At 46.8% G+C, this 13747-nt stretch overlaps 1 protein-coding gene across 1 annotated transcript; it reads right to left on the reverse strand.

Annotated features, from left to right (window-relative positions):
• Window positions 1-7566: 7566 nt before the first annotated feature.
• On the reverse strand, window positions 7567-9619 carry LOC100275681 (uncharacterized). The gene is made up of 3 exons (NM_001371719.1): window positions 9199-9619; window positions 8720-9094; window positions 7567-8562 (listed from the first exon to the last, which is right to left on the reverse strand). The coding sequence occupies exons 1-3, from the start codon at window positions 9502-9504 to the stop codon at window positions 7786-7788; spliced, it is 1458 nt and encodes a 485-aa protein (NP_001358648.1). The 5' UTR covers window positions 9505-9619; the 3' UTR covers window positions 7567-7785.
• Window positions 9620-13747: the final 4128 nt, after the last annotated feature.

Below are 13747 nucleotides of genomic sequence, written 5' to 3' on the forward strand. Positions count from 1 at the left end.
GTACTTGAGGCACATCAGAGCATCCTACATCAGCTAACGATAATGGAGCCATTTATCCAACAACATATCAATGAGCTTCGCGAGCAAAATCCTGGGCATACGGATGATTGGGTAATGAAGCAACATAAGCAGCGGTTCAACACATGGCTAATGGTGAAGGACATTCCACGTGGAGAAACAATAGAAGAACAAACCATCAAGGGCTTGGCATCTGGACCATCACGCCAGGTCACAACATGGCAAACCTATGACATTAGTGGATTCACATTTTGTACCAAGTCCAAGGACAAAAAGAGCATGTCACAAAACAGTGGTGTTCGATGCGAGGCCATAGATGATGAAACTGGTGAGATTATTACATATTTTGGCTTTATTGAGGACATATGGGAACTAGACTATGGTACATTTCAGATCTCGGTTTTCCGATGTCAATGGGTTGAAGACAAACATGTCACGGTAGACAACTATGGGGTCAGAGTTCTTGATCTAAGTAAGGTAGGTTACAAAGATGACCCATGGATCCTTGCTAATCGTGTTGCACAGGTCTTCTATGCTGAACAGATCATTTCTAACAATGAGAAGAAAAGCACCGACAAACCGAAGCATGTAGTTTTTCCTGGAAAACAACAAGCTATAGGAGTTGATGGTGTATCTGATTTAGAGAATTTTAACCAGTTCAACGACATGTCTCTTTTCATAGACCATCCAACCAAGATAAGGAACGTTGAGCGAAGCATCCCACGCAATTCGTTGCCCTGGGTACGCCACGATGGACAAGGCAGAACAATAGCTTCCTAGATTATATACTTGTCATGTAATTGATTATTGTTAGGACTTGTCATGTAATTGATTATTGTTAGCGACAAACCGAAGCATGTAATTGTCTTCATTCAATTTTCGTGTACCATTTACAATTTTACATGACTTTCTATTGACTTTATAGAGAGAGAGGAGAGGGAGAGAGAGAGGAGAGAGAGGAGAGGGAGAGGAGAGAGAGGATGGAGAGAGAGGAGAGGGAGAGGGGAGAGAGAGGGGATGGAGAGAGAGGATGGAGAGGGAGAGGGGAGAGAGAGTGGAGAGGAGAGAGAGGATGGAGAGGGAGAGGGGAGAGAGAGTGGAGAGGAGAGAGAGGATGAAGAGGGGAGAGAGAGTGGAGAGGAGAGAGGGGAGAGAGAGTGGAGAGGAGAGAGAGGATGGAGAGGGAGAGGGGAGAGAGAGTGGAGAGGAAAGAGAGGAGAGGTAGAGGGAGAGAGAGGATGGAGAGAGAGGAGAGAGAGAGGGGATGGAGAGAGGTAAAAGTATACTAAACAATATATAAAAGTATACTTAATATAATATATAAAAAGTGAAGTAAAACAATATATAAAAAACTATGTTAAATAATAATAAAAAACAATTTCTACTGGCGGTTGTCATAGAGAACCGCCAGTAGAAATGGCTTCCACAGACTGTAGAAGCCATTTCTACTGGCGGTTCTCTATGACAACCGCCAGTAGAAATAGTTTCTACTGGCGGTTCTCGTTGTCAACCGCCAGTAGAAATGGCTTCTACAGTCTGTGGAAGCCATTTGTACTGGCGGTTCTCGTTGTCAACCGCCAGTAGAAATGGCACCTATATAAAGGGTGGCGCGCGGGAGCCGAAAAATTTACAAGTCCCTGGCGCCAGTTCACTTCAAGACGACGCTGTCAGGCTGCTGGATTTCGACCCCGAGGGTTTCGCCGGCGATCGTCCCCGCGCCCGTCCCCACGCCGCCATTCCCGCCCCCGCACCGCCGTCTCCAGGTTTCTTTCTCTTTCCTTTAATCTGCCGTACCGCCGCCGTCTACCGCGCCGTGCGCCGCCGCCGCCGTGTTTTAGTAAACCCTAGGGCACGCGCCGCCGCCGAGAGGGAGGAAGAGAGAGGAAGGAGAGGGAGAGGGAGGAGAGAGGAGGGCGCACGCGCCGCCGCCGCCGAGAGGGAGGAAGAGAGAGGAAGGAGAGGGAGAGGGAAGAGAGAGGAGGGAGAGGGAGAGAGATAGAGGGAGGGAGAGGAGGGTGAGAGAGAGAGAGAGGAGGGAGAGGAGAGAGATAGAGATAGGGAGAGAGATAGAGGGAGAGGAGAGAGATAGAGGGAGGGAGAGGAGGGTAAGAGAGAGAGGAGAGGGAGAGGAGAGAGATAGAGATAGAGAGAGGGAGAGGGAGAGAGATAGAGAGAGGAGGGAGAGGGAGAGAGAGGAGAGGAGATGAGAGTATTCATACAATACTTATTTTTATTCATATGTGTGTTCATATGTGTTCAAATGTATGTGTTCAATATATATATGTGTTCATATGTGTTCAAATGTATGTGTTCAATATATATGTGTGTTCATATGTGTTCAAATGTATGTGTTCAATATATATATGTGTGTTCATATGTGTTCAAATGTATGTTGAATATATACATTGTAATTTTATCCGTCACAACTCGATAATATACGTATCCGATCCGATCCGAATTCGATCTGAACTCGATAATTTCCGTACGACTCTCCCTCTCTCCCTCTCTATACGTCCTATGCGACTCTCCCTCTCTCCCTCTCCTCGTCCTATATGACTCTCCCTCTCTCCCTCTCTATACGTAACTCGATAATATCCATACGATTCTCCCTCTCTCCCTCTTTATACGTCCTATGCGACTCTCTCCCCGTCCTACACGATACTATACGACTATACGATACTATATGGTTAGGGTTTAGGGTTAGGGTTAGGGTTAGGGTTATGGTTAAGGGTTAGGGTTAGGGTTAAGGGTTATAGTTAGGGTTAGGGTTAGGGTTAGGGTTAGGGTTTAGGGTTAGGGTTAGGGTTAGGGTTAGGGTTATGGTTAAGGGTTAGGGTTAGGGTTAAGGGTTATAGTTAGGGTTAGGGTTAGGGTTAAGGGTTATAGTTAGGGTTAGGGTTAGGGTTAGGGTTATGGTTAAGGGTTAGGGTTTAGGGTTAGGGTTAGGGTTAGGGTTAGGGTTTAGGGTTAAGGGTTCGGGTTTTGGGTTAATGGTTCGGGTTTTGGGTTAGGGTTAGGGTTAGGGTTAGGGTTAGGGTTAGGGTTAGGGTTCGGGTTTTGGGTTAGGGTTTAGGGTTAGGGTTAGGGTTAGGGTTAGGGTTCGGGTTTTGGGTTAGGGTTTAGGGTTAGGGTTAGGGTTAGGGTTTTGGGTTACGGTTAGAATTAAGGGTTTAGTGCCCGAGGATGTATTTAATTATACTATTTGTTAATATGAATTTAATTATTGCTTACGTTAATATGTGTTAATATGTATTTAATTATTGCTTATGTATTTGTATATATATAGCTCAATGAGTTCTCCGATCAAGGACCAAGGATTAGTGCCCGAGCACATGGACAAGAGTGTTGCTCAAGAACAATCCAGCAGTGAAGGATATGAAACGCCTAGCGACCCTTTTCCTACCACTAGCATAGATAGGGCCGCTCTCCGTGAGTTGCAACGTGACCCTACTTATGATCCACGAGAAGCTGAGGTAAAAGTACGCATCTTTAGCTTCGTATGTGTACCCTACTGATTTCACATGCATGATCTCTTGTGCATTTTATTACATGAATAGGAGGTCGTGTCTGAATTTCGTGCGATACTCGAAGAAGCCGTGACACGATACGAAGACGTACCGGAGCCGACCCAAGACGCACCGGAACAGACCAAGACAACAACCGAGACATCAAGGAAAAGGAAGCAGAGCGATCGAAAAAGAGGTGACAGGGGGCTGAACAAGTTTCCCGACAAAACATACAAAATCTCAGACGTGAGCTCGAAAGGTCAGCCCCTAGCTCCAGAAGAGGCACTACCTAAGTTCCGGAATGCACTTGGGTTTTTAGTTAGAGATAATCTTGACATAACAATACGACAGTGGAGAGATGTGTCAGATGATGTCAAGAATCAAATATGGAATAAGCTATTAATGAGGTTCGTTCTGCCTCGGGGTTCAGAAGAACTCGTGAAGGAATACACGATGAAGCAGCTTGCAATCAATTTCCGAAACTGGAGGTCTGAGATGAACACAAAGTTTGCAAAGAAAGGTCTGGACCCGACCAAAAAATATAAAATCTCAGCAGGTCAGTGGGCAGTATTTCTAGAGCAGAGGAGCAGCCCTGATTTCATATCTCTAAGTGAGGCAAATTCGGAACTATCAAAGAAGAACAAGTACCGCCACCACCTAGGCACAGGTGGTTACAAGCGTCAGGTTCCTAAATGGACACAAGAAGACTCCGAGAAGAAGGCCGCAGGGTTGCCGACGCTGTCCGAGCAACTTGGTGAAAGGGCGGCAAATTGGCTCCGTGCTAGAAAACCAAGGGAAACCGAGACCGGTGTATCTTTTGATGATCCCATTGTCGAAGAAGCGGCAAAAAACATATATACAATGGCAGCTAAGCAGAGCGAAGGAACTTTTAAGCCACAAAGGGAAAGAGACATCCTAACGGCTGGTCTCGGTAACCCTGAGCATCCTGGTCGTGTACGAGGAATCTCGTCTAAGGAAGGATGGAAGGAAGGATTCAGACCACAGTGGGAAGGTCTGTACAAGAAACGTGATCGATACAAGGAAGAGATGGCAGATTATTTTAAGGAGGAGGCCAAGAAAGAGTTCAAAGCCATGATGTCTCAAATGCTATCGAATCCTCCTCCAGAATTGATGCAACAGTTGGCGAGTGCGATGTCTGTTCAACAGATGACCACTCCACAGATACAAATAATTCCAGCAGCTCAACCGCCGGCTTCCACAGATTGTACGACATTACCAAGCTCTGTTGCTTCAACGGGAAATAAGGACCGTTATCCAGTTGATGACATCACAAGGCCTGTGGCGTGCACACTAGTTATAAGATATGGTATTAACAATAAACGTACAAAGAAAGTAGCCACAGGCCTTGCGATCCCAGGACGCAAGTTCCATGGAAACGATATTCCAGATGATTACTGCAAAGTAGAAGTGACGACGGTCGTCCAAGGATCCGAGGACGACATGCTAGACATCCCTGGGCCCGAAGGTATCGAAAAACTTGGACAAGCTATCAAAAATTTTATCCTTTGGCCTCGAAGGGATGTCGAATTGCTTGATTGGTCGAATTCGTCGCAGGCGTCGCAGGCCCAACCGTCTCCGCCTTCTCAAATTGCTATTGTACATCCATCATCACCTCCTCAAACTTCACATGCTGCTCCTCATCCTTTTTCTGACCCACCGTCTCCGCCACAAGCATCACCATTCAGGGCTCCACCACCTTCTCCTCCCCATCCTCTTGGTGACCCACTGTCTACGCCACCATCAAGGGATCCACCTTCTCCACAACCATCAAAGGATCCAAGGCCATCAAAGAAATCTAAACTTCCTATACCAAAATTGGTGTCCCCGTATCAGAAAAAGAAGAGTAAAGCTACTACTGCTGGCACAGCTCGGTTTTTGAAAGGGATTGGACGGAGCCTCACGTCACAAACTGTTGATTTGGCCAAGCACGAGGAGTCTGCAAAAAAGGCTGAGGCAATGGCCGCAAAGATAAAGAAGCCAACTAAGGCAGATTACAAAAACGTGCCTAAAAAATATGTGCCGGGCAGACCTCTGCTACCTCTTGAGAAACTAAGAAAGGTCCCGGCTGGTGTTAAAAGGTTGCATGACTGGTACATGCGGGCATCATCGGTTGGCATCGACACCATCAGTGTGCATATACCAGACCATGCTTTTATTGGTTCGGACCAAAAGGCCGTTGTTACATTCGAGGACATGTGGTTAATGATGAACCTTCAGAGACTCGACGTGCAACTTGTAACGATGTTTGCATTGTAAGTGTCGCTCATACTTCCACATATGTGTGTTATTATTAGTGAGCTGTATAAAATTTCAATATCTGACATGCACGTGTGACTTGCAGAATGCAACATGATCAGCAGGAGATTCTTTACGGTACCAAGCCCAATGCTAGTGCCAGTAAAAGGGTTGGGTATCTCAACCCAATACTTATATCCGAGGAAAGCCACACTTTTAGAATCGGGAAAGACAACGATGAAATACGGGGAAAGACGGACGAAGAAGTTGAGAAGCGTATAAAGGATATGAAGAAGGATTTTGAAGCTCGATACGCCACCTACATAGGACATGCAATGCTTCAATTTCAAGACAGGGAAGCCATAATGGCCCCGTACAACTTTAAGTAAGTGTGATTTTGCATAAATAAAATTAATAATTTCAATACACATGCATCACAAATTTGATTCGTACAGGGACCACTGGATATGCTTCCTCATTTATCCTAAGGTTGGAAAGGTGCTGGTGCTCGACTCCTTGAACTTTGACCCTTCGACATATGCAACATTCCTCAGCATCTTAGAGCTGTAAGCCTTTTCTATGCATGCATACTTTTATCGATTAAAATTTGAGAATAACATGGTGATTCTATTTGAGATCACAGGGCTTATAGATTCTATAAGATGAGAGGTGGAAAGTACGACCTGTCGAAAAAACTCGTGCCACTAGACATCCATCATCACTGGCCGGTAAGTATGTGATTTTATGAATACATATCATACACAATGTTGCAACTAAATAACCAATCTCCCGTTATGTAGTGCCACAAGCAACCACAAGGATCGGTCCTATGTGGATTCTATGCGTGCGAGTTCATGAGAGTGAACGGACGATACATCACGAACCCTGACAAGGTATTATTAGTAATAGTCAAGTATGTATTTATGTCATTAAAGATGCAAATGTGTTATTATTGAGTATAAATAGATGATGTTTATAAAATTCCTTTACAGCAATTTCAACGAGGAAACCCGGAGAACTTGACCGAAGCTGCATTGTATGGCATAGTCGAGGACCTCTGCACATTCATATTGAAAGAGGTCATTCCCGTAGAAGGAAAATATCACGATGCTTCCGGAACATTAGCTTTGCCAGAGTTTAGAATTCTAACAGAAATTAGTAGATTATCTCTTAGCCGAGATAGTTATTAGAGCTTAGGTGAAAACTTATGATGTATAGAATGCATGAAGCATATATGGTTGTAAACAGAATACTTTGATGTATATAAATGTATGATAGAATTTAATTTCATGTTGCTTTCAATATTAATATAGATCTATATATATATATATGTTTGTGTGTGTAAATAAATATATATATAATTCAGTATTGTTTGAAATTTTGAAAAAAAGGCGGGAAAACTTCCACTGGCGGCTAAATAAAGAAAACCGCCAGTGAAAAGTGCATTTCCACTGGCGGTTTGCTTTATAAAACCGCCAGTGGAAATGCATTTTCACTGGCGGTTTTCTTTATTCAGCCGCCAGTGAAAATGCACTTTTCACTGGCGGTTCCTTAAGAAAACCGCCAGTGAAAATGCACTTTTCACTGGCGGTTCCAAAATAACCGCCAGTGGAAATGCTGATTTCCACTGACCCCTAGCACTGGCGGTACTGAAAAACGCCAGTGTAAATAGGTTTAGAACCGCCACTATAGAGCTTCTGTGTACTAGTGGATACCGTAGTGAGGCATGTCTGGAAACCTTAGCTTATTGGGGATTAAATTGGGCCAAATTGAAACATTAATTCTTACCGTACAGCATATGTATTCTTGCAGGTTATGGAAAAACAGTAGAACTCCAGAGGAGAAAAAGGTTCATGGGTTCTACGCATATCTCGTACTGTGCACTATACATAGCAAAATGAAACTACAGGGTACTGTTCTTGCCAGCTACCAGACGTCACGTACGGGGCGCGCAACACGCGCACGCCTCCGTAACTACGCAGCATATACAAAGTAATAATACTAATTACTCAGCGGTGGTGTCGAAGGTTTCGACGGCCACAACCTTGGCAGTCCCGGACCAGGGTAGCCCTGTCGCCGCCGTTACAAGAGCCTTTCTTGCCGTCGCAGGACGATGGACACCACCGGCACCGCCATTACCGTTCTTGTTCCTGACGTCAAGTGCAGCTGGAGCGTCGTCTTTCTTGCAGCTGTGGTCAAGGCGGCCACACTGCCCCTTCTCATCGTCGACTGGTTTAGGACTGCAAGGTACTACTACCATGTCTCTAGGAGGCAAGAAGCACTCCGCGGACAGGCCCACGACGTTGAAGTCGACCTCCTCGATGCTCCAATTCTCCTCCATGCACGTGCACGTCCTCCTGCCGAGCACGCCGGCCGATTCGGATCCAGCGCTGTCGTCGTTGGTGCTGCCGCCGAACCGGGACAGCGAGACGACGGTGCGGCCGGCGTGCGCGACGTTGATGCCGTCGACGGCGCGGTAGTCGCCGATGGACGAGTCCATGGAAGTCTCCCAGTACGTGGTCGTCTGGGCCAGCGGCGAGCCCTTCGTCGCGCGGACGCGCAGCAGGTGGCTGTCCTCGAGGCGGGACAGCAGCCCCGTCCTCTGGCTGAAGTACCCCCACACGGCGTGCCTGACGACCTCGACGTCGTCGCCGCTCCGGGCGCGCAGGGCCAGCGGGTCGGCGTCGACGCGGAGCACGAAGCAGTCGTCGCCGTCGACGCTCTTCTCGCCGACCCACGTGGCTGTCGAGAACAGGTTCGCCGTTGATCTCGGGTTAAGACCCTGGGTGCATCACATGCCGGCAATGGACGCGTTAATTACGGTGCATTCTCAGTCAGAGAAGGCACATGGACGGACGGACGCACGTTCGACTTCAATGCGAACCTTCCGTCGTGCGCACGCACTGCGTATTGAATAGATAGAATAGATAGATAGATACCTGGACGCATCGACGGAGAGGTCTCGGGGGCCCCCGCGAAGCGTGAGCCTGCTGCCAGGGCGTCTGGCGCCAGGCGACTCTGCCGTCGCTCCCGGCGCTCATCTTGGTGCCGCCGGCCACCACCATCTCCACGCACCACACCTCCGGCCCCTTCTGCCACAGCACGAGGCCGCCGGCGATCTCGGCGCCGCCGTGGACCACGCCCACCATTCCCGTCCTGCGGGCTTTCTGCCCCTGCTTGGTCGTCGTCGACGACGACCTCGTCCTCATCAGCACCTTCCCCACCGCGTACATGCTCGTCGCCGCGCTCAGCGCCCGCTCGCCCCCAGACGCCGCGACGTACTGCTCCACGATGTACTTCGCCTTGGACACCTCCTGTGGGGAAAAAAATAAAAATTCAAAATGCCTCTTTTATTAGCCACGCCGCGATCACAGGGTCGACAGTACATGTTAGGCTGTGCTTAACGTTAGTTACGTACAAGGGGCTCTTCCTTGATGTCCTCTCCGGCCACCATGGCCTTCCTCGCCTGCACTGGCTGCGGCACCAGCGGCGCGCCGACCACCCCGAGCATGAGCTGCACGTCCGCCTGGGAAGGCGGCGAGCTGTGCCGCCGGTGGCGCTGGTCCATGCGCGACCGCACCCACGCCTTGAGCGTGCGTCGCCGGCGCCGGCCGTGGCCCGACGACGACGACGACGGATCGTGGTGGAGCTGGTCCGGGACGGGCACCTCGAGCACTGTGTCGAGGCCGACCTCTCTGTCTGGGTTGGCGCACACCTTCCTCATGCTGAACAGAACTAGGCCGGATCAATCTCCTAGCTAGCTCTTGCCACTGCGCTGCGCACGACTTGTTGACTGGATGGCTAATGGAAGAATGGAAGAGAGGGAAGCTGTGTGTGTGTGGTGTCCAGGACGGAGAAGAATGAGCCTGCTGCCTGCTGGCGATCATATATATATAATGGATGGATGGACACGCCATGGATGTGGCTCCACGTTCTGACCCCTTTCGTTCGTTTGGCCGGTTTCCAATCCCACCCAAGCAATCACATTGTTTTATAACAAAAACATCGATCAAACGACGGTGACGGACCAAATGATTCGCATGCAAACTCCAAACAACACGCTCATGCATGCATGTTCCAACGATTCTTCGTGGAGGCAAACTTTGTAGGGTCAAACGGTGGCACGGCCGGGACACTAGCCCAGCGTGACAGATGGATCGACGTGCTGGAAAACGACAACGTATAGTGCCCGACAGTGACGCAAAAATGTAGCGGCGAATCTGCGCTCAGCATGTGCACTGCTGGCGGCATGCACCAACAGTTCAATACATATATATATACCATGCCGAAATTATTTTGATTTCGTTGTTAGCTTAGGCCGACAACGAAGAGATTGCCACGGATCGGGCGCTGATTTGGGAACCCAGCAATGTGTTTGATTCCTTTGTCTACGAGTATAAGGATAATCCCCATATAATTAATCGACCTGCAATATTACATGCGTTTAAATCTTGGTGGATTACATACACCAGCATATTCTATTTCCACAACAGCACAGCGCCCATTAATTAATCCATCTCGAAGAACATAATCCGATCAGGTATTAAACAATGTATTTATAAGCCATCTCAAATGGTGAGCTATCACTACCGAAATAGAATGCTTGGCCGAGTGCCGTAAGCACTCGGCAAAACCTCGAAAACACACTTGACAAAGAGGACTCGATGAACTGTACATCGACAAATATCTCTTTATCGAATGCATTATACCGGATACTCACTGAAAAGTCGTCGTGACGACGACAAGTGATGGTAACGGTGACGGCGACTTTGCCGAGTGTACTCAATTATACTCATCAAATACAGAGCCTTTGCCAAGTGCCTGCTGGCCTAGCACTCGATAAAAAAAGCTTCAATGGGCCCCTACAGCAGCCTCTGTGCCGAGAGCCGCAAACTAACACTCAACAAAGGGAGCTCATTTGCGGAGTGTCTGCCTATCTGACACTCGACAAAGGGAGCACCAGTGAATCCATTTGCGAGTCCCATTGCCGAACGCGCTGTCCAGCACTTGGCAAAGGGAGCTTCTTTGCCGAGTGCCAGACGACTGCACTCAACAAAGAAACATTACCGGTTCCCACTTTCCAGGTGTGCTTTCTTTGCCGAGTGTCACACTCGGCAAAGTGACCATAAACTCCATTTTATTTGTTTTTATTATTCCATCCATCCAAACAAAACATATATCACATAATCATCACATATACATCATAGAGTTCACAGAATCATCACATGCATACACCATAGAGACCATATTATCTCACAAAAACTACGAATCTCGCAAGTTTTTCACAAACATAAGTACTACCACAAACGTAAGTATCACAAAGACCAGAAATCTCACAAGTTCAGACCAAGTTTGACAAACATAAGTATTACTGGACCCAGAAAAACATAAGTATCACAAGTTTGACAAACATAAGTCTCACAATCATCAATAAGAGATCATCAGCGTAGTGAGCGGTTGGACTAGTTAGGCGAAGAGTTGGACGACCCATGAGGGTTGTTTGATGTCGCCGATTGTCCCTGCACAAACAAGATATTGTATGTGTGATACCAGATGCATATATATCATACAAGACTAAAATTTTGATGTTGGGGACTTGTTCTCAAATGCTATGAATTAAGAACAAGGCAACATAAAATGTTAAATATTAATGCCCTTCGTCCACTGAAGCATTATCTCCCCAAGGATTTAATGAACTTCGGACGAAGGCCATGAACAAGATATCACGAAGGTTATACCTTCGTGATTAGAGTTATAAAACAATGTAGGATGAAGTATAAAAAATATGAAACATAAAGGAATGATACATCAAAAACACATAAGATTATTCACATATTTTATTATACAAACCTAAATATTAAAACATAATATTTAGGTACATTTATACCTTCGCCTTGGCAGAAAGCAGTAATTCCAGCGTAATGTGCCAGCGATTACAAGATTGCGTGAACAGTACAGGGGTACTGTTCACCTATTTATAGGCACAGGGCGTAGCCTGTGTATAATTACATTTATGCCCTTTACAATCAACTACAATAATGACACATAATATCATGGGTCTTTAGGTCATTTCATCTTTAAGTCGGTTCACCCCTTTGTCTTGAGACATGTCACTGTGTTGAAGATTTATAGGCGATAGCTTCGGCACTGCTTTTGAGAGGATCTACCGAAGGTGTTTCTTTCTTTAGGATCTTCGGCTACGAAGCATACCCCCAACACTCACATGAGTAGAGAAGTGAGCAGCGTCAGCTAGAGGAAACAACAGAGGTGGTGGAGCAAAACCCGATGCGGCGTCAAGGCTCTACATATAATGAAACATCCCTACCATCCTCGCCTCCAACTCCTCACGTTGCCTCCTCTCTTCTTCTAGCCGAGTCTGTAATATTTCGCTGTAATGTTACGATACTGCAAAGAGAAGATATATAACAATCAATGAACGACGAATAGGTAAGGAATAACCTGGAGTTCCTGGATGTGATGATGTGAGCTGTCTAGCCAAGGTCGTATGGCTGGCCTCGCGCTCGTGCTGGGAGTGGAGGATGAGTCGATTGCCTTGTCGGCAATCCATTATTGTCCATGCATCTTCCCTTCTTCGACCCTCATGAGCACTACAAGAATATTTGTCGTTGTCCTAGGTCCTTGGATCGTAATATAGCTCATCGACCTCCTTTCCCATGGGGGTGTACTCAGTGAGGCGGCTATGGACGACGGGGTTGTTGTATGCCTCAGGCTCGTCCTTCGGGTTGTAGGTCACGTCGGACGTCGCCTTGCCCTTGTGGGCCATAGCATACGCCAAGAAGATGGAGCAAGGCTAGCCATCATGTGATGCCGACTGCGAGAAAACCAACAAGATGGTTAGAAATCATGACTAATCGAAAGTTAGAGTAAATTAAAGAGAGAGTGTATCCATGCTTCTGTGTATTTGTTGAGGTTGTAGCGACCTTGGTGGTGGGAGGGACCTTGCATTAGCAAACATCGTTCTCGGCTAGCGTTATGTGCCTCGTCCCACTCGTTTGAGCACCACATGTTCCACCATTTGCTCCTAGCACTCAGGATGTGTGGCGCACCAAGAAGGAATTATCTATAAAAATTCAAGTACACGCCATATCAGAAGATAAAATTAAGCATATTTAATACCAATATTAATGTTCTGTATTTACCTACAAGTACTGGCCCCGAGTCAACGACAAGGTTCTAGCTTCCTTCTTGCTCACCTTCTCTCTAAGGACGGAGCCATGGTAAGTGATGATGGCCTGGATGTGCGTCTCATAGTGCATGTCCACCCGCTCACCTGCTCCACCTTGTTGAATAATTCCTTGCCATCCCGATCTATTGCATCAGGAGCGACGATGTAGTGGTCGAAGGAATATACTGGGCCTGTCATTTTGGCATACTCAATAAGTCCAGGGAAGTTTTTCCTGCACAGAAGACCGAGGATGCCATTGGGGTTGCGTTTGTGACCCCTTGCATTCTCCACATCTAGCTAATACCTATATCCAAATGATTATAAAAAAATATTAGTTTCTATTTTGAATTTGAACATATAATATGAAGTAGCGAGAACATATAAAGTCACATAGGTGCCAGTACATATAATAAATAAAATATAGCATTACATTGATTAAAATTAATCTTAATGGTGACATGGGTGCCATTATTTCCAAGTCTGCAATCACGGTTCGAGATAACTCTTTTGCACAAAGCTGGTGGAAGAAATAGTTCAAGTCTGCAAGCACGTGTCAGGCATGCTCAGGGACATAACCTCGAACCATCGCCAGAAGAATTCGTTCAAACCATATGTGGTAGTCATAACTCTTCATCTCTAAGACTCGCATAGTAGATAACTTCACTCCCTACTTAAGTTAGCTGCATACACATCAAGGAAGAATAACATCTTGATTCACTCTAGCACTTCCTTCCTTTAGGCCTTGCTCAGGACGAAATCGGCCTTAGGCCTTCTCCATGTC

The sequence above is a fragment of the Zea mays genome, chromosome 6 (assembly GCF_902167145.1).
Source record: "Zea mays cultivar B73 chromosome 6, Zm-B73-REFERENCE-NAM-5.0, whole genome shotgun sequence".
NCBI lineage: Eukaryota > Viridiplantae > Streptophyta > Magnoliopsida > Poales > Poaceae > Zea > Zea mays.

Coding starts and splice junctions, on each gene's coding strand:
- LOC100275681 (NM_001371719.1), bottom strand. CDS start 9,504: ATGAGGAAGGTGTGCGCCAACCCAGACAGAGAGGTCGGCCTCGACACA. Junction 9,095..9,198: donor ACATCAAGGAAGAGCCCCTT/GTACGTAACTAA, acceptor TTTTCCCCACAG/GAGGTGTCCAAGGCGAAGTA. Junction 8,563..8,719: donor CTCTCCGTCGATGCGTCCAG/GTATCTATCTAT, acceptor TGATGCACCCAG/GGTCTTAACCCGAGATCAAC.